This window comes from Felis catus, chromosome A1 (assembly GCF_018350175.1).
Source record: "Felis catus isolate Fca126 chromosome A1, F.catus_Fca126_mat1.0, whole genome shotgun sequence".
Taxonomy (NCBI): Eukaryota; Metazoa; Chordata; class Mammalia; order Carnivora; family Felidae; genus Felis; species Felis catus.
In genome coordinates this window covers 210,380,759-210,404,956 of record NC_058368.1, presented here as the reverse complement: position 1 = coordinate 210,404,956, position 24,198 = coordinate 210,380,759, and the positions used below count along the sequence as shown (strand labels likewise).

General features: G+C 42.1%; 1 protein-coding gene and 2 long non-coding RNA genes across 6 annotated transcripts in view; 1 reads left to right on the top strand and 2 right to left on the bottom strand.

Annotated features, from left to right (window-relative positions):
* Positions 1-11,240, bottom strand: part of LOC101099779 (UDP-glucuronosyltransferase 3A1) — a 31,590-nt gene extending 20,350 nt beyond the window's left edge. Inside the window, exons 1-2 of one of the 4 annotated variants that reach the window (XM_045038124.1) lie at positions 11,181-11,240; positions 5,474-5,575 (exon numbers count right to left, since the gene is read on the bottom strand). In XM_045038124.1, the coding sequence (XP_044894059.1) occupies positions 5,474-5,507 (34 nt within the window). In that variant the 5' untranslated portion in view covers positions 5,508-5,575; positions 11,181-11,240. Of the gene's footprint in view, positions 1-5,473; positions 5,576-8,019; positions 8,150-8,207; positions 8,447-11,180 lie in introns of those variants that run through there. The other 3 variants (XM_045038128.1, XM_019811923.3, XM_019811925.3) reach the window with 3 other exon arrangements.
* On the top strand, positions 8,122-17,413 carry LOC123380287. The gene is made up of 2 exons (XR_006585811.1): positions 8,122-8,253; positions 17,117-17,413. It is a non-coding gene; the product is annotated as an uncharacterized LOC123380287 (long non-coding RNA).
* Positions 11,303-13,608, bottom strand: LOC123380283. The gene is made up of 3 exons (XR_006585810.1): positions 12,575-13,608; positions 11,921-12,010; positions 11,303-11,363 (listed from the first exon to the last, which is right to left on the bottom strand). It is a non-coding gene; the product is annotated as an uncharacterized LOC123380283 (long non-coding RNA).
* Positions 17,414-24,198: the final 6,785 nt, after the last annotated feature.

Here is a 24,198-nt window from a genome sequence, read left to right as displayed (position 1 = left end):
ATTGAAACAGAAAGAAATAGAAAATTTTAATAGGCCCATAACAAGCAAAGGAATTCAATTAGTAATCAAAAATCTTCCAACAAACAAGAGGCCTGGGCCACATGGCTTCCCAGGGGGATTCTACCAGACATTTAAGGAAGAGCTAATGTCTATTCTCCTTACATTGTTCCAAAAAATATAATGGAAGGAAAGGTTTCAAACTCATTCTATGAAGTCAGCATTACCTTGATCCCAAAACCAAAGACTCTACTAAGAAGGAGAATTATAGGCCAAAATCCCTGATGAAACTGGATTCAAAAATTCTCAACAAGATACTTGCAAATCAAATTCAACAGTGCATTAAAAGAGTTATTCACCATGATTAACTGGGATTTATTCTTGGACTGCAGATGTGGTACAATATACACAATATGATCCTCTCAATAGATGCAGAAAAAGCATTTGACAAAATACAACATTCATTCTTGATAAAAAAAAAAAAAGAAAAACCCTCAACAAAGTAGGGATAGATGGAACATACCTCAACATACAGGCCATATATGAAAGATCCACAGCTAATATCATCCTCATTGGGGAGAAAATGAAAGCCTTTCCCTTATAGTCAGGAACAAGACAAGGATGCCCACTTTCACCATTAGTATTTAACATAGACTAGAAGTCTTAGCCTCAGCAGTCAGACAACAAAAAGAAATAAAGGGCATACAAATAGAGCAAGGAAGAAGTCAAACTTTCACTATTTGCAGATGACATGATACGCTATGTAGAAAACCTGAAAGACTCTACCAAAAAAATGCTAAAACTAATACATGAATTCAGCAAAGTTGCAGGATATTAAATCAACCTGCAGAAATCTGTTTCATTTGTATACACCAATAATGAAGCAGCAGAAAGAGAAATCAGGGAATCAAACCCTTTAAAAATTGCACCACAAACAATAAGATACCTGGGAATAAATCTAACTAAAGAGGTAAAAGATCTGTACTCTAAGAACTATAAAGACTTATAAAAGATATTGCAAAGGACACAATAAAATGTAAAAGCATTCCATCCTCATGGATTGGAAGCACAAATATTGCTAAAATGTCTATGCTACCCAAAGCAATCTACACATTGATTGCAATCCCTATCAAACTACTACCAGCATTCTTCACAGAGCTAGATCAAACAATCCTAAACTTTGTATGAAACTATACAAGACCCCAAATAGGCAAAGCAATCCTGAAAAGGAAAAAACAAAACTGGAGGCATCATGATTCTGCATTTCAAGCTATATTACAAAGCGGTAGTCATCAAGACGGTATGGTACTGGCACAAAAACAGACACAATTATACAACTATGTAGTCAACTCATCTTTGACAAAACAAGAAAGAATATCCAATGGAAAAAAAGTCTCTTCAACAAATGATTTATGGTTAGGTAAGGGAAATGAATGCAAAAATGAACTATTGGGACTTCATGATAAAAGTTTCTGCCCAGCAAAGGAAACAATCAACAAAACTAAAAGGCAGCCTACAGAATGGGAGAAGATATTTGCAAACAACATATATGATAAGGGGTTAGAATCTAAAATCTTTAAGGAACGTACCAAACTCAAAACCCCAAACCCAAACAACCCAGTTAATAAATGGGCAGAAGACATAAATAGACACTTTTCCAAAGAAGACATCCAGATAGCTAAGAGACACATGAAAAGATGCTCAACATCATTCATCATCAGGGAAAGAAATACGCATCAAAACCACAATGAGATACCACCTCACAACTGTCAGAACACCTAAAACTAACAACACAGGAAACAACAGCTGTTGGGGAGGATGTAGAGAAAAGGGAACTCTCTTGCACTGCCGGTAGGAATGCAAACTGGTGCAGCCACTCTGAAGAACAGCATGGAGGTTCCTCAAAGAATGAAAAACAGAACTACCCTATGATCCAGCAATTGTACTGTTAGACATTTACCTAAAGGATACAAAAATACTGATTCAAAGGCATACATGCACCCCGATGTTGATAGCAGCATTATCAATAATAGCCAAACTATGGAGAGAGCCCAAATGTGTGTGTGTGTGTGTGTGTGTGTGTGTGTGTGTGTATACACACACACACACACACACATATATAAAAGAATATTATTCAGCCATCAAAAAGAATGAAATCATACCATTTGCAACATCATGGATGCAGCTAGAATGTATTATGGTAAGCAAAATAAGTCAATCAGAGAAAGACAAATACCGTACGATTTCACTCATATGTGGAATTTAAGTACGAATACAGATTAACATATGGGAGGTGGGGGGAAGAGAAGAAAGGGAAACAAACCACAGGAGAGACTTTTAACGACAGAGAATCAATTAGGGTTGATGGAGGGAGGTGGGTGGGAGATGGGTGATGGGTATACTAAAGAGGGAATTTGTGATGAGCACTGGGTGTTGTATATAAGTGATAAATCACTGAATTCTACTTCTGAAACCAATATTTCACTGTATATTAACTAACTAAACTTTAAATTAAAAAAAGAAAATAAATTCCTAAAGCAAAGGCAGTTATTGTGACCTGAAGGTCACAAAACAAGAAGCATTCCACACAGCCCTCCACCAATACATCACATGCACAAATAACACTGGGTGTGTTATTTCCTAAGGTTGGGAAGACAGACAAGTCTACACACAGGCCAAGAAGCACCTCTGGATGATTCAATTTGAAGAAATTCTAAGAACTTTTCCTCCAAAAGTTTATCCCCACATTTGCTTTCCAAACACTCTGTTAAACATTTACTTTGGATCAAAGATCAGGCTTCAGTTTAAATGATGGTGTAAATGTGAAAATATCGATCCCAGTGCTAGTCACATAGCATTTCCTAAGTATATGTTTACTTTCAAAAGAAGCCCTCCAAATAAAGCCCCCCTCAAAAAAACACAAATGTTACCTTACACTGAAATGGGAAGCAGGTCAGAAATAACACCCCAATCATGTGTTTTCCCTATTTGCAGATGTTTAGTAAAGCTCTATTCCTGAAGTAAAGAATGAATATGCTGTTTCAAAGCCTCAGAAATGTTCGTGATGGGGGCATATTGAAAGAAACTCAACTCTAGACTCTTTTTTTTTTTTATTTAAAAAATTTTTTTTAGTGTTTACTTATTTTTAACAGAGAGAGATACAGAGTATGAGTGGGGGAGGGGCAGAGAGAGAGGGAGACACAGAATCCGAAGCAGGCTCCAGGCTTTGAGCTGTCAGCACAGAGCCTGACTCGGGGCTCAAACTCACAGACGGCGAGATCATGACCTGAGCCGAAGTTGGGCACTCAACCAAATGAGCCATCCAGGCTCCCCTAGACGCTTTCTTTTTAAGTTTTATTTTATTTGAGAGAGAGAGAGAGAGAGAGAGAACCAGTGGGGGATGGGCAGAGCCACAGGGAGACACAACCCGAAGCAGGGTCTGTGCTAACAGCAGCAAGCCCAATGCAGGACTCAAACTCACAAACCAGAAGATCATGACATGAGCCAAAATCAGATGCATAACCGACTGAGCCATCCAGGTGCCCCTGCTGAAATTATTTTTTAATCAATCTGAAATTCTAATTTAACATAACTTCATTTAAATTTTAATTAAATTTAATTGCAATTTTCAAAATCAAGATTAACTACACTGACACATTATCATCAACAAACTACAGTTCTTTATTCATGTCTGTCATCAAGGCAGATACAAAGAGATATGTATATAAATAATATTTACTGAAGAATGAAGAACCTAATCTAGAAAGTGATTTAAATGGTCTTAAGTAGGCACTCAGAGACATATTTCTACAGCAGCTTTCACAACAGCATTATTCACAATATCCAAAAGGGGGAAACAGTGCAAATGTCCATTGACAGATGATGACTGGATTAACAAAATGTGGTATGTACTTACAGTGCAACATTATTCAGCCTTAAAAAGGAAAGAGATTGTGATCCATACAACAACATGAATGAGTCTTAAAGACATGATACAAAGTGAAATGAGCCAGACACAAAGAGACAGATAATGTATATTTCTATTTAAATGAAATAACTAGAATAGCCAAATTTTTCGAGAAGTAAGGTACAGTAGTGGTTACCAAGGGCTTCAGGCAAAGGGTATTTGGCAGTTATATATATATATATATAATCAGTACAGAGTTCCTGTTTGTGATGATGAAAATGTTCTAGAGTGATGGTTGCACAACAATGTGAATGTACTTAAAGTCACTAAACTGTCCAAAACAAAATGTTTGGTGATCAATTTTATGCTGTGTATATTTTACTACAATAAATATCTTAGAAGAAATTTTCACAGTAAAAAAACATTTGTTTTTAATAAAATCTAAACAACAACAAAGGCTGATCACCTTCAAAATTTTATAATTTCTCAGAATTTTATTCCTCAAAGATGCTGATTAAAATTGAATCTTTTTTAAATCAAAGCCTGAGAAAACTACAGATTGAGCAATCCAGAGCTTAAAGTCCTAAAGCCACCCAACACTATTATTAGCCTGCCATATGACCTTGGGCAATTCACTTCAGTTCTCTGGGTTGCTGACGTCTTGTCTGTCAACAGAGAAGAGTTGATAAGATTTCCTTGCTCATTTTGACTAACATTCATTGGATTCGATGATTCAGTTAAGAACATCCAACATCATTATCCACAAACTCATGGGCAGTCATTGATTTTTCAAGAAAACAAAATCATCTCAATTATAGGATCTGATCTCACCTGCCTAAATAAGGGGCTTCCTGAGAGACCTTTCTTTTTTTTTTTTTTTTCTTTTTTTTTTTTTTTTATTTTTTTTTTCAACGTTTATTTATTTTTGGGACAGAGAGAGACAGAGCATGAACGGGGGAGGGGCAGAGAGAGAGGGAGACACAGAATCAGAAACAGGCTCCAGGCTCTGAGCCATCAGCCCAGAGCCCGACACGGGGCTCGAACTCACAGACCGCGAGATCGTGACCTGGCTGAAGTCCGACGCTTAACCGACTGCGCCACCCAGGCGCCCCCTGAGAGACCTTTCTTAAATTTCAGTTATCATAGGAAGAAAAGTAATCTCTGATATAAAAAAAAAAAAAGAATGATCCTTTCCTATTAGAAATCTTATATATGGATGAACACTTCTGTTCACATATTTTCAAGCTGTTATGAAGTGCCATTTACCAAAATAACCTGTAATAATATGTGGACTGTTGGTTGGGATGAAGGTAAGGGAGGAAAATATGAGACTACAGAGTGTGGAGTGCTGGTAGACATAGCCAGCAAGTTTTACAACACCTTACTTAAATGCGCGCGCACACACACACACACACACACACACACACACATACACACACACTTTTCATTGTTTGGGTCCAATTAGATTTTAAAAACACTTTTCTGAGCCCATTTATGCAAAGGGCATTGTTGCTTCACTCTACACTTTGCACAGAGCAGAAGGAATCAAGGATTAGTGGGAAAAGATACCTGATATGAATGAATTCCCTCTCTGGTGAAGCATGGTGACATTATGACCATGATCTTGAAGAATCTGAGACACCCGGTCCAGCAGCAGATGATGGCTCCCACCTAGGAACAATTCACAACTGCATCTTTGTAATCATGAGAATAGAGTGCGTGAAGTTGATGGGGTGATAGAGCCAACACATGAGAGATAGAGAACAGAAAGATGACAGTGAGTAGAGGAAGATCAGCTTCATCAGCCACGCTGCCCATCTCCATCTGGGTAAGGCACAGCCACTCACCCTGAGCCTACTTGCCCAAACCCTTGACCTTGGCAAACCTCCCTCTGATTCTTTTGTGTGACTCTGGTCACAAAAGTGACCAAACATCAGTGTGAGGAGCCTCTCTGTGCTTAGGCTTTAAGGAGTTCCTGATTCTAAGCACATGCTGATTCTAGCCAGGCCTTATGGACACTTGGTGCCCGACAGAAATAACTGTACTGATGGAAAGTTTGGCACAGTGCTCTATACGAGTGTGAAGGACTCCTAGCGGAAAATTAAGCAGAGCATTTCTGGAATCCTTCTCTCTGGAAATTTAGGCTAATGTGAGGGCCAAAACATGGGAACTTAACATCAGTCCAGGAAAGAGCCACTGGAGCAAAGGAGAGAGAGACACCACTTAGAGCCAAAATTCTTCAGATTCAAATATATTTGGCAGGAGGCTTCTCAGTTGGGGTCTGCATTTTGCTGAATATCAAATTAAGGCATTCAGAATAATTGTGGACCCTTCCAGTGGAACTGCAGGATCCTGTATGCATGAGAGACTGAGACACCACCCATCCTAGAAATATCCTGGGATCCTAAGGAAACAGAGTATGATCCCCTGGGGAGGTACAGTTTCTATCACATCAAGTTGTATCTAAAACCATATGCTACCAGGGGCCATTTTTATGGAATCTATGAGTCTCGGCAATAGTCAAAGCCAGACCACACGGGAAGGAATAGAATTTGCCCAAGCTGGGACCTGGGGGTTGTTTGGAAGATGAAGGTCCCATGATGATTGGGTCAGCTCACATGGATGTGGAACCACAGTAATAAAAAAGTTTTAAAAAGAACTACAGCAATAGTGTGCATCTAGTTTCTTATACTCTAGTTTTTAATAGCTATACTTGTGTTGCCCTGAGGTAACACAGATTACATAAAACATGAACCCTACCCCCTCAGACTCCCTGCTCTGACTCTACCTTTAACCCATGCAGGAAATGGATTCAGGAGAGGCTTCCTGCACCTGTACAGGCAGCCATTCCTAAAGGTCTTGGTGAGCACAGTGCATTCTGGAACAGAGGCAGGGCTTCAGTGCCTCCAAACCACACCTTCCTCCCCACCTCACAGAGTCCAGAGGACATGTACTTACAAGAAGGGAGGGAGTGCTTTTGTGTCACTGCTACTAACAATCAGAAAGAAAACTAAATGAATAAAAAAGGAATTCAAATGCAGTTACAGGGTTTCTTAAAGAGTGATTTTTAAAACTACCCACTAAAAGTGCATGAGATTGGAAGCTGTGAAAAGGCTGCTCCTGGGCTGAGAGAGCAGAGTAAATTCCTGCTGTGTGCCTTTAAGGAGGTCCAGTGTGCTCTGGCAAAGGTGCCCGACCCTTAAGTTTCTTGTTCAGGAAAACACTGTGGGGGCTAAATGAGATGATTCGGTGTCCTTCCAGCTCTAAGATCCCCTGATTCCCAGTGACCTATATAGTCAGGTGACCTAAAAGAGAGCCCCCTGTGAGTTGAAATACAATGTTGGGGAAGCTCCATCCGAGGATGACCCTTTATCCTGATATGATTTTCCTTTTCATCTGCTAGTCCCTTTGGTGCAAAAGTAAAGGAGATAAGACTGAGGCTACAAAATGCAAAATTAACAGTCCCTCAAGTCCTTCAAACACTTCCAGCCCCACGGGTGAAAAGGAGTGGGCACTGGAGAGACCTGAACGCCCAGGGTCCAGTCCCCAACCCTGGCCAGTTCTCTAGGTTTTCTCTGGATGAAAACACCCTCCTAACTGTTACTGAAATGCCTTCCCTTCTCCAATTGGCTCCCATGCAGCCTCAGAAAATCCGTGCTGCTGTCCCCGTGAGCTCTTCCCTGGGCCCCCAAGAGCCTGCAAATGCTCCCCCCCGCCGACCCCGTCTCTGTTGACAATTGCTGCACACCCCTGAGAAGCTTAGGGTGAGCCTCTGAATGTCCAAACCGCCCTGGGGAAGACGCTGCCCTGCGTCTCGAGCACAGGGAGGGATCTCAAACCTCTCGCCCCATCCCTGTGCCTCGGAGAGCTAGTCTGAATAGGAAGAGAGAGGAAAGGGTATTCTACTTTCTCCAGAAGTATCTTCTTCACCCCTACATGAGGCAGGGGCTCCTCATGCCCCAACAACCCCCTCCCGCCTCTCCCTCCTGCAGCCTGGGACCCAAGCGCTGTCTGGAAAACCCCACAGAGTGACCTTTGGCCCAGGGCTATGTGCCTGAGCCTTCACGCAGGTGTCTGGGACGAGCCTGTGTCTGATTCTCCAGCCACGCACTCACCCACCAAAGACAGGGTTAGGATCTTGGCGGCCTCAGAGAGCAGGAACCCGGGCAGAAGGAAGCCAGCTAGCAGCAGCACCCGCTGCCCCGCCATGCTCACTCCTGTACCAGCTGCGGAGCCCGGTCCTGTGCCCAGAGCCTGCACCCCGCGCCCCACACAGTAACCTGTGCGCCCTGGGGACACGCACTGCACTGGCAGCCAAGGAGATGCGCTGGCAGGCAGCTTGGGAAGAGGTGAGAGGTGGATCCTGCCTGTCGTCTCTTTCTGTCTGTGACTTCTTGCCCTTCTGCTCCTCCTCCCCGGGTGTTTGCTCCACTGGCTAATATGTCCTCACCCTCCCTAACCTCAGGCATCTGGCAGAAGGAAGGAGGGGTTAGTGAGCTCTCCTTAACCCCTCTCCTCCCATGGAATCACTACACTCTCTGCAGAGAACATACGCTGAACCAGGAATGGCAGGGACTTCAGGAAGTCACTTCCAAGATAGTGCCACCCCCAGGTGACTCAGACCCATCTCCGTTTTAGAGACTCTTCCACGAATTTTCCCACCTCCTAACTGCACTATTGACCTCATACTGTCATCCCCATGCCCCATTTCCCCAGGTACCTGCTTAAAATCTCTGCGAGTCTTCCAATCTCAAGACACCGCTCCCTGGAAGGAGTTGTGTCTACTCTCTAGAAGTCAATCCCCAAGAGAAGTCCACCTATCATTCCTGGACTGTATTCTGAGGACCTACCTCTTAAGGAGGTCATTTATTTATGAAGACGTGCTAGAGTCCTAACTCTACAAGTCCAAGTCTTTACCTCTACTGCTGAGACTATAATTCCAATGAGCATCATAAAATAGGACTGGGGATATTTCCACAGTCTCCTCAGGAACAAACTGAGGACATCTTGTCATTCTGACTCTTTGCAATGTCAGCCCTGGGAAGGACAGGGCATGCAAGCCCCAGAAGGCATTTTTGCATTTTCTATCCTCAAAACAAGACTGGCTCTTATAAAGGATTTCGGTGCAGCTTCCCTCACAGCCTTGAGTTGTCAGGTGACAGAATTCTGGGGAAGGAGGATGGAGTCTCTTTTCCAAGTGGAGGGGTACGATAATTCTGGAAGACTTTTGCTTTCCATGAGGCAGGGGCTCCTCTTGCCCCAACAAGATAGATTGACAAGAGTTTGCAGGAAAGGCAAATAGAAAATGAAAAAGTTTGTCAGATGCCTGTTTTCAGTGTTATAGTGGGTGGCGGAGGCAGGAGCGAGGGAAACAGCCTGAGAAGGGACTGGACATGGAGGCTGGAATGGTTCAGGCTGATGCTCCTCCAACAGGGGCATGACAAAGAAGGTGGCTTCAAGGCTTAAAATATGAGGGCCACTGGTCCAAATTACCATGGGAACAAAATCATACAACAGCCCTGCCTGACTGGCAAATAAAGAAGGCCATACGGGCTAAATAAAGAATTCTAATTTTAGGAAGAAGCCAATGAGCAGGTATTTACAACAAAATTAGCACATGGATATGATATGGATAACAGGAGTTGCCAGAACTGGTGGGAAGCTCATAAGAAATGGTAACACCCCCCCTCCAATATGGCATCCCCAAGCCTACACTTGGCTTCAGGCCTTCAGCTTCAGGGCCCACACAGCCACCTGGCCACCACACTCAACAGCTTCCCACACAGCCACACAGTGCCCAGGGTGACCATCAGCAGGGACAATAAGACATTCAGGAGGTACGTTCATGCCACAGTTATTGGAAAGTGTGGGCCTGAGTTGTGCTACACCCCCTACCTGGAGGATGTGGTAGATCCAGCCCACCAGCCCCTGGTGGGGGTGGGGGGCTCAGGGTGCAGGAGCATCTGATGGTGCTGGGGCCACCGCTGCTGAAACGTACAGGTTGGCAGAGACAGAGGGTTGGTGGCAACATTAGATGGCAGGTTCTCAGCAGCTTAGGCTGAACAGAGAAGGCTGGTTTTCAGGTAATTATAACCTGGCCTGCAATTTACCAGCTGGATGCCTTAAAGAGTTTAATTTTATTAAAACTCCTGTGTGCACAGAATCCAATTTAATGCTGAAAGGTAAAGTTGCCCTTTATCAGTCCCTACATTCATGGAGTTTATGATCTACTAGACCAAAAGATACCTATATGGTTGCTAGGTGTGCTCATTGCTAACAAAGCGCCACTGTTTATAATCCTTCCAGTGGACAGAACTAGGAAATATATGGCTATAGATGTAGATATCAAGATCCTATATTTATTTCTCTGCCTATAGAAAAAATTATGAATTCATACTGATATCTCAATTCAATATATCACAGGGGTTGTTCTAATCTTCCTCATTTCCACATTTGTAATTGTCTTTTCCTAATGTAAGAAACAACATCAATACATTTCCTCATTTGCTCAGTCCTATCATGCCTAGAAAGTGAGGTCAAATACACTACCCCACACAACTGTAAAAAACCTACTCAGTAGACAAGTTTTGTTTGCAGTTCTTTCTGTATTTAGACTGAATATACATAATTGACCCTTGAACAGATGGGTTTGAACTGCACAGGTCCACGAATATGTGGATTTTTTTCAATAAATACAGTTTAGTACTATATTTTGCTTCCTTATGATTTTCTAATAACATTTCCTTTTCAGTTTTGCTCATTCACTTTGGGATTTCACACAGACTATGGAGGGAAAGAATAAAAAATAGTGGTTGCCTCACAGTCAGATTTATAGCCTCAAATAATAGTCTGTATAAATGCAGTTTGGTTGTTGTTGAAAATGCAAATTACCAGGATTCAAACCTGGAGATTCTATGCAGTAGTTCTTGGGTGGGGCTTAGAATCCGTATTTTTAATAAGCATCTCAAGTGAACCTGACAAAGATGGGCTAAGAACCACACTTTGAGGAAAACTAATGCAGAGTGTGACCTGCATAATCCTGAAACACCAGTGTGGAAGGGTAATGGCTCACTGGAGCTGTATATATGTATACTGGGGTTGGGTTGGGAAAGGCTCTGACAAGGCAGCATATACAACTGATGAGACACCCATAATAGAGCACCAGTTGTTTCAGTGCTCCCAGGGCCCATATATCACCTTATTTCTCCGAAAAATGAAATATTTCTTGTCAAATACATGAAGTGAGCAAATTATTTGAAAAAAAACCGCAACTTACTGGGGTGCCTGGGTGACTCAGTCTGTTTAGCGTCCGACTTCGGCTCAGGTCATGATCTCGTGGTTCGTGAGTTGCAGCCCCGCATCAGGCTCTGTGCTGACAACTCCCAGCCTGGCACCTGCTTCAGATCTGTGTCTCCCTCTCTCTGCTCCTCCCCTGCTCGCACTCTGTGTGTGTCTCTCTCTCAAAAATAAATAAACATTAAAAAAAAAAATTTTAAAAACACAACTTACCAAAACTGACACTAGAAGAATTAGAAATTTTAAGTAACTTCAAATAGGTAATTTAAATTTCAATTTTTTAATAAAAATTGAATTCAGAATCAAAAGATTTCTAAAAAGACACCTATAGAAGCATAACCTCATAAATACAATTAAGAATATCAGACAGTTCTTCACTCAGCCCCAGAAATCCATGTGATATAGTTTTATGAGGCCTTTAAAATGTTTTAAAATAGAATCCAGCAATATATCGAAAAACATAATACATCATCACCAATTCTTTTATCCAAGGATGCAAGGTCAATTTAACAGTCAAAAACTAATCATTATAATTCACCACAATAATAGAGTAAAAAGGAAGTATCACATGATCTCCTCAATAAATGCAGAACAAATCTTCGACAAAATTCAACACTCTTTTCTTATAAAAACTCTCCGCGTGGCTAGGAATAGAAAGTAATCTCTTTAATATGATAAAAGGCATCTGTTGAAAAAAATCTGTACTGTAATCATACTTACCGGTAAAATATTGAACTCTTTCCACCTAAGACAGGAACAAAGTAGAGATGTCAGCTCTCATCACTTTTATTCAACATCATGGTTTAAACTCTAGCCAGGAAAATAAAACAAGAAAAATGGGTAAAAGAAATAATGAATGGAAAGAAAATGTTCTCAGTTTTATGAGACACTATTATCTATATAGAAAACCCTATGGAAGCTACAAAATAACCCAATAGAGTCTAATAAGTGAACTTATTAAAATTTCAGGACTCAAGGCTGATATATAAAAGTCAACTGTATTTCTATATAATACCAAAAGCATTTGAAAATCGAAATATAGGGGTGTCTGGGTGGCTTAGTCAATTAGGCATCTGATTCAGTTCAGGTCATGAACTCACACTTTGTGAGTTCAAGCCCTGCATCAGGCTCTGCACTGACAGCTCGGAGACTGGAACCTGCTTTAGATTCTGTGTCTGTCTCTCTCTCTCTGCCCCTCCCCTGCTCACGTTCTTTCTCTTTCTCTCAAAAATAAATAAACATTTAAAAAATGTGAAAAGAAAATTAAAAAAAACCTAGATTTACCCCTTGTCTGAGCAATTGCCATCTGTGCACTAATGACACCATCATGAGGGTGGTTCCTCATGTCCAATGGGGCACAAAGGTTTTACTTACCTGAAGTATTGGCTCATCAGGTTTGGCCATTAAGTGTCCAACATACACAGTGTTGGGAAGCTGTGGCCAGGCAAAGGCAAAGACAAAGCCAAAGCCAAAACTAACAAACCCCAGCTCTGCTTTCAGTTGAAGATGAAATAGCTCTGGCCTAGAGCCTTCTGGGAAATGTTCCTTGATAGTGTCATCAAACTGAGTATGAATATATACCATTTGCTCAAGGTTGAAATGAAGAACATCAGAGAGTTCTTCACCTGGTCTCAGAAATCCATGTGATCTGTCAGGGAGGACATGCAAGACACAGGTTCAGACAGCCCAAAATTGATATTCCAAATGTGCTAGTAAAGAGGTCACAGACAGCCTTCCAAGCTTCTCAGCAACCAGGAAAGTGTAACGATCCTATAGCATCAACCACCACTAGGTCAAAACTCTCATTCTTTAAGGAGCCCATAATATCTGTCCTTCCTAACAAATGACTACACTGAGTTGTGTCATGAAGCTACATGACCTTTAAAAGGTTTGTAAATGAGCTCCTGCAAAAAAAGAAAAAAAAAAGAAGTGAGAGATACTCAATATTCACAAATGGTGTTAATCTTCAAACACACTAAAGAATCTTCACACCGGAAGTGAACACCCAGAAAGCACTTTTGGCAGCAACCTGTTCTACTGCTCTCTCCTGAGAACTTTCTGATCCAGATACTGGTCCTTTCATGACCTCCAAATCTACCATGGCATTTTTCTGTTTTTTCTTTGCTACAATTCTTTCTGATGCTTAGAATGTTCCTGCTTTCTTCCTCTTCCTTTCTTCCCCTCATCAAAATCCTACCCATCTTTTGGTGCTCTTCCTGCTGTGGGACATATTACCAGCTATGGCTGGTGTCTCTGATCTCTCTCCACTGGTTGAATCCTGAAGCTCATCCATGACGTTCTGTAAGACCTCCAATTATATGCAAACTTTGTGGTTTTTTTTTTACATTTTTATTTATTTTTGAGAGGCAGAGAGAGACAGAGTGTGAGTGGGGGAGGGCCAGAGAGAGAGGGAGTCACAGAATCCAAAGCAGGCCCCAGGCTCTGAGCTGTCAGCACAGAGCCCAACTCGGGGCTTGAACCCACGAACCGTGAGATCATGACCTGAGCCGAAGTTGGACACCCAACCAACTGAGCCACTCAGGTGCCCGGCAAACTTTGTTCTTAAATATACCTGTGTGTAGGACTTGTTTTCCCGCAGCTGTGAGCATCCTGATGACAGGGTCTCATGAAGTGAAAAAACAGCTTTTTCCATTGGAGAAACCACTGTAAAACCTGTGTGTTAGTGACATCTGCTGGTTTCTTGCTTTCAACTATTGGACCAATGGATGTCTTCACACTCCACTGGCAACAAATCCTTCAAAAAGGTGACTGGTGCTTGGGGTTCCCACTTAAGGGCCAGTGAATGAGGATTTTGTACCTTTACCTCCCTCTCAGGGCCTCTTCTATGATACAGATTCCAACAACCCTGCTGAAGATTAATGTCCTGTGTCAGCTTTTATTTGAGGATTTACTTTGTTTTATTGGGGATTCATTTACTTTTCTTTTAATAATGGTTAAACATGTGCTATGGTTTATACAACATTTGACAAATGCCGCACCAAAGTGATTCTGCACTGATGATTCAGGATGCAGAATATGGGCTGAAAAATGAGATTCCTACTACTCATGCCCAAGATTTAGGCACTTGACTTATGAACTGAAGATCAGCAATCAGCTGCATGATCTCCTTTCACTAAAGTGAAGGCCCAACACTTAGAGAGAACCTCTGGAGAGTGGTGAAGGGGAAAACAGAAACATGGCTCCAGGAGGAAGGTCTCTACTCTGTGTGCTATAGCGGAGCGTTACAAATATATCTATGCCTGGACTTCACCATAAATAGTTTACATGAGACTTTCTGAAAGTGAACCCCAAACATAAGCATTTGTTCAAAGCTCCTCAGGTAATTCTAATATGCAGCCAGGGTTCAGAAGTGCCCTCCTGAGAGACAGAGAAGGCAAATATGCATTTATCCTAACATAAGGACACAGGGTATACCACCATTCATGCCTATTTAAATGGCTCAACTATTTCTAAAATTGGTTCTGGATGGATGCCTGGGTGGCTCAGTTGGTTAAGTCTCTAACTGTTGATTTTGATTCAGGTCATGATCTTACGGTTCATGAGATTGAGCCCTGCGTTGGGCACAGAGACTGACCAGGATCCTCTCTCTCTCTCTCTCTGTGCCCCTCCCCAGCTCGCACTCTAAATAAAAACAAATAAATAAACAAACATTAAAAAAATAAAATTGGGGGTGCCTGGGTGGCTCAGTCCATCAAGTGTCAGACTTCCACTCAGGTCTTGATCTCATGGTTCATGGATTCAAGCCCCACGTTGGGCTCTGTGCTGACAGCTCAGAGCCTGGAGCCTACTTCAGATTCTGTGTCTCCCTCTCTCTCTGCCCCTCCCCTGCTCGCTCGCTCTCTCTCTCTCTCTCTCTCAAAAATAAATAAACATTAAAAAAAATTTTTTTTTTTCTTTTCAACGTTTTTATTTATTTTTGGGACAGAGAGAGACAGAGCATGAACGGGGGAGGGGCAGAGAGAGGGAGGAGACACAGAATCGGAAACAGGCTCCAGGCTCAGAGCCATCAGCCCAGAGCCCGACGCGGGGCTCGAACTCACGGACCGCGAGATCGTGACCTGGCTGAAGTCGGTCGCTTAACGGACTGCACCACCCAGGCGCCCCTTAAAAAATTTTTTTTAATAATAAAATTGGTTCAGGGAAAAGAAGATGGAATGAAATAATGTTAGGACAAAAAGTGGTTAAAAGTGCTGTTTCAATGAAGAAAATACTTTCTATGAGGATAATTACTGACAATTACTGGGGACGAGAGAGGAATTTGTTTTGTCACTTCAGCAGTGTGATGAGCAGGGCAGCCTTCTTCCAAAAGGTCACAAGATTATGAGGAGAAAATAAATGCGGCCAAATGGGCAGTCATTTTAGGTTATAGTAAGTTTGATGAGGGTGTTCTGATTGGATTGGAGGGTGGGGGGTGCAGGCAGACAACTACTTTAAGCCACAGAGAGAAGAGTCCCAGAAGGCTTCTTGAATTCAATGATCAAGTCAAGATAATTTTCCCAGTTATATCTGGGACGATATCAAAGGTTTCAATAACTATAAAAAACTAGTCAAGGAAGATGTAACTTATAATTTGGCCTAGTATTTTTATACATCTTGATCTTTAGGTAGTGTAGTTAAATGTTTACACTACTTTAGGTAGTGTAGTTAAATGCCTACTATATGCCATACACTATGATAGGTTCTGTGGATCTCGTAGTGTGCAAGGAAAACATGATCTTTGCTATCATGGACCTTACGGTTTGACAAGGAAAGCAGACATTGAGCAAATCATTACAAGGAAAAAATTACCAGTGTGTTAAGTGTTTGAAAAGAAAGAGGTAGGGGCGCCTGGGTGGTGCAGTCGGTTAAGCGTCCAACTTCAGCCAGGTCACGATCTCGCGGTCCATGAGTTCGAGCCCCGCGTCGGGCTCTGGGCTGATGGCTCAGAGCCTGGAGGCTGTTTCCGATTCTGTGTCTCCCTCTCTCTCTGCCCCTCCCCCGTTCATGCTCTGTCTCTCTCTGTCCCAAAAAAATAAATAAATAAACGTTGAAAAAAAAAATTAAAAAAAAAAAAGAAAGAGGTAGGCATTATGAAGTGTACAAACAACGTAATTAGCTTAGCAGTTAGTACAGTAATTCTCTCTATGTGCTACTACCAATTTCATATATGTTGGTGGGGATACATTTTAAAAATTAAGCTTTTAAAATAAATGTTTAAAGGGGTACCTGCCTGGCTCAGTCGGTAGAGCACGCAACTCTTGATCTCAGGGTTGTGAGTTCAAGCCCTACATTTGGCATGGAGCCTTAATTAAAAAAGAAAAAAAAAATTAAGTAACACAGGGACTAGTTTTGAGAAATTCAAGACATTTGGTATACATTTTTGGAAATTAGCACATGAAAATAGGAACACCTGGGTGGCTCAGCAAGTTAAGTGTCCAACTCTGGATTTTGGCTCAGGTCATGACCTCATGGTTCATGATATCAAAACGCACATAAGGGTCTGCGCTGGCAGTGCGGAGCCTGCTTGGGATTCTCTCTCTCCCTCTCTCTTCCCCTCTCCTCCTCGTGCTCTCTCTCTCTCTCCTCTCTCTCACTCAAAATAAGTTTAAAAAACTTAAAGAGAGAAAGAAAATATAAACAATATGAGAGAGAAAAGACTTGCATAAATAGTGTTAGGCCCTGTAGGTCACACTCGAAAAGTGTATGTTCCCTGCTAAATCTACTTGGAGGAAGGGAGAACAGAGGGAATACTTTTCATTTGTTTAGGCCTATTTTGTTTTGTTTTGTTTTGTTTTGTTTTGTTTTGTTTTGTTTTGTTTCTGTGCCTATTGGCCAGTCTCTCAACTCCCTCCAATATTCTCTCAATAGGATTTTCAATAAGGTCAACTTATTGACTAATTTTTTTTTTCCCCCCAGAGATGTTCTTTCTGGATTCTTCTATCAATTCAACCTGGACCAACTGCTCTCCAGGCCAACTGCACAGCTGATACCTTAGGACAAATCTTAACACTCTCTTGTTTTGCCACTTCTATATACTTACCCTTTGTCTTCCTCTTTCTTGGTCACCCCATTGTTCTGCTGGGACTAAACTCTGTAATAACTTCTTAAGAAGTGGTATACGAAAAGGAAAACCTTTGAGACTATTTTACTGTCAAGTCTTGTTGGGTTTTCTGTGTCCACTGCTGTATGTCAATGCTAAAAAGTTTGATGCCATTCTGAGTCCTACTCATCATTGCAGTATATCAAAACATTTAGGTTGCTTTTAAAATAGTTTTTTTTTTAAGTTTATATTTACTTTGAGAGAGAGAGAGCACATGTGAGTCAGGGAGGGGCAGAGAGAGAGAGGGAGAGAGAGAATCCTAAGCAGGCTCTAGACAGTCAGTGTGGAGCCCCATATGGGGCTCAAACCTTCTCTGTGGGATCATGTGGGAATTGTGAGATCATGACATGAGCTGAAATCAAGAATCAAACACTTAACTGACTGAGCCACCCAGGCACCCCAAAACATTTAGATTGCTTTTTATTAACCACTGCTATTCTGAAATGTCACCATGATTTCCCCTGGTGTAGGTCATTTTTTTATTCTTTGTGTTGAATGCAGGTGGGATCTTTCAGTATGGAGCTACACGTATTTTAGTTCTGGAAATTTTTCTTGTATTAGTTGTTTGATAAGTTTCTCCTGCAATTTTCCTGTTTTCTTTTCCTGGATTGTTATCAGAAAAATCATTGTGATGGGGTGCCTGGGTGGCTCAGTTGGTTAAGCATCCGACTCTTGATCTCTCAGCTCAGGGTCTTGATCTTAGGGTCTTGAGTTCAAGCCCCAGGTTGGGGTCCACACTGGGCATGGAGCCTACTCTAAAAAAAAAGAGAAATCATCTTGATCCAATCTCCACAAATTATACACAAGGTTTCATGCAACATAAAGCAGTATTTTGTCAAACTGATCTGGAAATGTGTGCGAAGGGTTTGCATGAATGGGTTGAAGACAGAAGTGAGAGGATGTGAGATGGAAGGATGCAGAAGATGATGAGGAGAGTGAAACAGTGTTTCAAACTTTCTTATGCTAGAGTTATGGTTTAAGATGGACTTTGAAATAAACACAGATACCACACACATATCATTTTCATTGTAATAACTCAGTAGAACTAAAATGAAGTTTTGCTGAACATTTAACATATGCAAGGTTTATCACCTATGGTAGGAGGGTCCAAACAGTATTGTCCAATATGGCAGCCATCAGCTACATGTGGCTATTGAACACTTGAAATGTGGCTAGTGTGAATTGTGAAATACACACCAGATTTCAAAGACTTAACACAAACAAATGTGAACTATGTCATTAATAATTTTTATATTGTTTACACGTTGAAATGATATTTTGGATATATGACTTTCAATAAAATGTATGATGAAAATTAGTTTGACCTGTTTTTATTTTTCATGTGTCTTCTGGAATATAAATACATCATGGGGCTTGCATTTATAGCTCATGTTGTATTTCTATTGGACAGAACATGGAATAGAAAGACAGGATACCTAATGTGAACGAAAGTCCATTCTGTTGAAGTAAGATCACATCATGCCCATGGTCTTGAAGAATCTGAGATACCTCGGCCATCAGTAGATAGTGGCTTCCCCTTGGGAACAGGGCTTCATTTTTGTGAGGTCCATGAAGAGAAAGGCTAGGGTGGGAGGGTAGGGAAACAGAGAAGCTTCGGGATAAACCTTCGCTGGATGGTGAGCAGAAGGAAAGCTTCATCTGCCTCTTCATTTCCTATATGGGCAACCTCGCCCTGGACCCTCAGAGTCCTCATGCAGAATGATTCCTGACTCTCTGAGCCCCCACCTGCCGCAACTCTCCTCTAGTTTCCCTGTCCTGTGACCCAGAATGACAGGTAGAGAGGAAAAGGTTAGGACTTGCGGTCCCTGGATGTAGAGAAACCACATATTTTAAAACAGTGCTGGGAACATCTGACCATGAGAGAAATTCCCTCAGACTTAAAGTTTTTCTTAAGAAGGTAACAAACACTACCTATTCCTTCCCCCACTCACGTTTCCCACAGAAATGAACAACTCAGCACCTACAGTTATCAGGCCAACAAAGGAAAAAAAAGTTGGGGGGGGGAGGGAATGGACCAAAACCATATTAAATAAAGTCCCTTGCCCATAGTTGGGGGCATTCACTTTCAAACGTCCCCTCTCTGTAAAGAGAGCTTTCATACTATTCTTACTTTCTAATCTTATATTCTAATAAACTTTTGCCTGCTGCTCATTTTATTTTGTGTCCACTTCTTCGTTTTTCCAGGTGGGGAGACAATAAATTCTGAGGAAGTGAGGTAAAAAAAAAAAAAAATCCTGCAACGGGAGGGGCTCTATCTATGACAATGTGATAAGTTCTTGAGGACTTACTTAGAGCTTAAAGCATTCTTCTTTCTAGGAAATAGACTACATTTTTTAAAAGGTCAAGCCCCTTGGAGCACCTGGGTGGCTCAGTCAGTTGAGTGACTTAGGCTCAGGTCATGATCTCACTGGTTGGTGGGTTTGAGCCCCACAATGAGCTCTGTGCTGACAGCTCGGAGCCTGGAGCCTGGAATTCTGTGTCTCCCTCTCTCTCTGACCCTACCCCCCTCATACTCTGTCTCTAACATAAATATTAAAAATAAAAAAAAAATTTTAAGGTCATGCCCCTTAATCAAGCTCCAAAACCTAATTCCACTTGGTGGTATACCTACGACCTCCTATAGCAGACAGCAGATCAGGGGTATCCTAGATACCCACAGAGGAGGGGTATCCTCCTCTTTGGGAATTTTTGCGACAGTGGAAACCAGAAAGTGGCTGGAAAGTGAGCCCAGGAGGCAGTCATGGGGCGGAGGTGGAACTAGTCCTTAAAACTAGAAACTTCCTTTAAGTGTAAATGCTTTGTGCGGGGGGGGGGGTACTTATTTTGGGTCTGAGCTTGGCTCCAGTAAGAATTCAGACGTGGTGGGTGTGAAAATAAAGGAAACCTTTAAAGTAGGGCGAGGAAGCCCTGAAGGGGGAGCTCTCACGCACGCACCACACAGCCCACGGAAGCAGCAGGGAGAAGGAAGATCATGGTTTCCACCACGGGAGGCACTTTTCACACGGGAGTGTTTTTTATCTCCTGCCTTTAAGAAAAGGAAAGGAGCTCTCAACCTGCCCCAGCTGCCTGCAACCAATGAGAAACTGCCCCAGTCTCAAACTCTTGTTCTTCTCCAAGGAACTTTTGTTCAGAATAAACCCTCCCCAATTTCCTCCTCAGACCTAATAAAAGCTGACCTTCTCTTCGTCTCTTGGGCTTCGCCATAGGTTCCTTGTCCTGAACTGTAGTTCCTTTGCTATCTCCACATACATTCATTCATTTTTTGCTTACATAACATTGCTCTTTGCTCTGTTTAAAGTTAACGAGCGGTCCCTGCAGCCCGTCCTCACTCACTCCCGCGCCAGAACTCGGCCCGACCAGATAGACTTGAAGGAGCGACGGAAGGCTGGCGGAGACCGCCTAGGGCAAAGGGCACAGTCCTCCTCGCCGGCGCCGCCCCCAGGCGCCCGCCTGCAGTCACCTTCCGCCGGCGCGCGGCGGCGCAGACTCCGGGGGCTTCCCCAGCCCAGCCGCGGAGGGGCGGCCCAAGCGCGCGCGCTGCCCGCCCGGCACTCACCCAAAGAGGACGCGGCCGGGATTTGGGAGACTTCCGGCAGCAAGAGCCGCGGCGGCAGCAACGCCAGAAGCAGCGCGGTCGGCCCTGCGCTACTCGCGCGCGCGGTGCCCGCCACGCCGGGCGCTGTGCTGCGCCCTGGGCCTGGCACCGCACGGGGGGCGAACTCCAGGCTGCAGGACCCGAGGGCGGGGTGCCTTCTCCGACCGGGTCGCGGCCAGGGGTCTGGCCTGGCTTCTTTCCCCCGCCCCTGCTCGGCCCTTTGATAGCTACTGGGGCCCACCTCTTTGGCCCTGCCTAGAAATCTGGGGTTGGATTTTCTGCATGAAAATCTCGTGAGGACAGGCGCCTCCTTGAAGTGGGCAGGTGAAACTCAGCAGCGCTAGCCTGGAATGCTAACTCGGGATACCCGGATTCTTCTTTTCGTATCCCAGGGTCCCTTTTTTTGGACCTTTCTTCTGACTTTTGGGTGCCCATTGCCTTTCTCACTAATTCTAATAGTCACACATACCTGATCTCCAATTCTCCCCTTCTTCCCCCAGAGGGTGGCGATGCTGTTTAAACCTCACCCCAGAGGTGTTGATGTTTTAACAATATCCCACTCAAGCCCCAGTACCTCCGATAATTAGCAGTAGCACAAATCGGGCGGGGATGGCGACTGAGTAAATTCACCCATTCAACACAAATTTATTGAACACTTAGTATGGGTCAGGCAAGAGTGGGTCTGCAAACAAAACAAAAATCATTCCTCACGGAACTTCTGTTACGGAGATGAGTACAGTATTGGCAAAAGTATGTTAGTGCTAAGTTTTAAGGAAAAAAAATAAGTAGGGATGGCCCCTCTGAAAGATGACTTCCAGATAAGGCTCTGAAGGAAGAGGATTAGTTTGACAACGAGGATGTTCGCTGTTTCTTAATAAATGAGTGTCTGCTATGGGGCAGCACTATGCCTTGCCTTGCTTTGCCTTTCTTCCCTCCCTCCCTTCTACCTTTCCTTCCTACCTTCCTTCCTTTTTTTTTTTTTTTTTTTTTTTTTTTTTGGTGTTAAGGTACCATCATTTATTTTGGCATTTTCAAATACATTATTTGATTATAATCCTCACAACCACCCTGATGAGCTCTGTTATAAACGATCTCACTCCCCAACTTTTTCTGACAAAGGAATCTGAGGTTCAGGTTTACTGGGAGTCTCTGACTTAACCAGGATTCAGGGGATCCAAACACCATATTAAGAAATGCCACTTTCTTATCGATTCTTACAGTAAGATGTATATTTTTGGTGTTTTTTAAATATTTATTTATTTTTGAGAGAAAGAGAAGGGGGCAGAGAGGGAAGGGCAGGGAGAGGAGGAGACAGAGAATCCCAATCAGGCTCCTCACTATCATCACAGGGTCCAATGATGGGCCCGAACTCCAGAACCTGGAGATCATGACCTGAACCTAAACCAAGAGCAGGGGGCTTAATGGACTGAGCCACCCAGGAGCTCCTCCATATTTTTGGATCTTCCACATACATAACCATCAAAATCAAGATAAATAAAAGTTTCCTTCTTCTTTTCTCATCCTTAGGCCTTTTATTTCTCTTGTCTTATAATTATTGAACATACAATGCTGAATAGAAGTGCTGATGGTAGGCATCCTTGGCTTGTTCTGGATCTCAAAGGTAAAGCCTGTAGCATTAAGGATGATATCTGCAGTAGTTTTAGGTTCCTCTTTATATGTATACATGTGTATATACACATATATAGATACTCATCCTTTATCAAAAAAAATATTCTTTTAAAAAATGGGACTTTAAAAATATATAAATGAATTTTATCAAAATGTTTTCAGCATTTGAGATGATGATGTGATTTTGCTGTTTTAAACTATTAATGTGATTTACAGAAACTGACTTTTTAAAATCTTTTACATTTTGAAATAGAGACATTCAGAAAAGTGCATACGATACAAATGTATATTGTGTATAGTGTATAATGTATATAGTTGATAAGTAGAGACATGCTTGTAAAAAACACCCAAGTGAAGAAATTTGTTGCCCTTAGTAACCCTAAGCCCCTCTGAGCTATACCCCTGAATGTCCATTCCTCCCAGAAGCACTACTTTGACTTAAATGTTAAATCACTTCACATGACTTTACAATGTGCCCAACTATGTGTGCATTTCTAAACAATAAAGTTTAGTTTTTGCCTGTTTTTGTCCTTTTGCTGTTTTGAATTGATTTTTTTTTTTTTTTTTTTTTTTGGTCATTCCAACTTTCCTGTATTTGAAGCTATTTCCTATTTCTATTCTTTCAATGACGACCAGAGAGATTATAGCATGCATCCTTAACAAAGTCTAGCTTAAGCGATATCTTCATTCCTTTTGCATGTTACCATGAGCTTAGAACACTATAATGCAGCTTCCCCCACTCCCAATTTATATGGCAAATTATATAATTTAATTCTCTCTAAAGATGTTAACATTACAAAATAAAATGCACATATAGCAAAGCACACATAACTACTCAACACTACTCAACAATTCATTACAAAGTGAACACCTATAAAATTGCCACTCTACAGGGGCACTTGGGTGGCTCAGTCGGTTGAGTGTCTGACTTTGGCCCTGGTCATGATCTCATGGTTCCTGAGTTCAGGCCCCACATCAGGCTCTCTGCTGTCAGCCTGTCAGTGCAGAGCCCACTTCAGATCCCCTGTTCCCCTCTCTCTGCCCCCATCCCCACTTGGGCTCTCCTCAAAATCAGTAAATATTAAAAAATAAAAATAAGTGCCACTCTACAAAGAGAACACAGGCAATGCAGAAGCTTCTCTTGCGCTGCACTTCAATCACTAATCCCTTCCTCCTCCTCAAAGTTAAGCAATAGTCTAACATCTATGGTTATTTCTTCCTTAATTTTCTTATGGTTTTACTACAAAGCATTCATGTTTTTACTATACTTGGTTTTGGCTGCTTTTGAAGTTTGTCTGAGTGTAATCACACTATATTACTTTTTCACGTCTACCTTCTTTTGATACACATTTTGTTTCATCTATGTTGTTGCATAGCTGCAATTAACTCATTTTCATTTGTTTTTTATGTACATATCCATCATGTTGGATAAATAAATCTATTCTGTTTATTGAACTGTTTATGGCTGAGGCTATTATGAATAATGCTGCTATGATTATATTGTATATTATATTGTATGTTTTCTTGTGCACATACACATTTTTGTGTGATATATATATTCATTGCCAAGCCCAAAGCCACCTGTTTTCTGTTATCTTCTAGAAGTTTTATAGTTTAGTTACAGTTTCAGATTTATGATTCATTTTGAGTTAA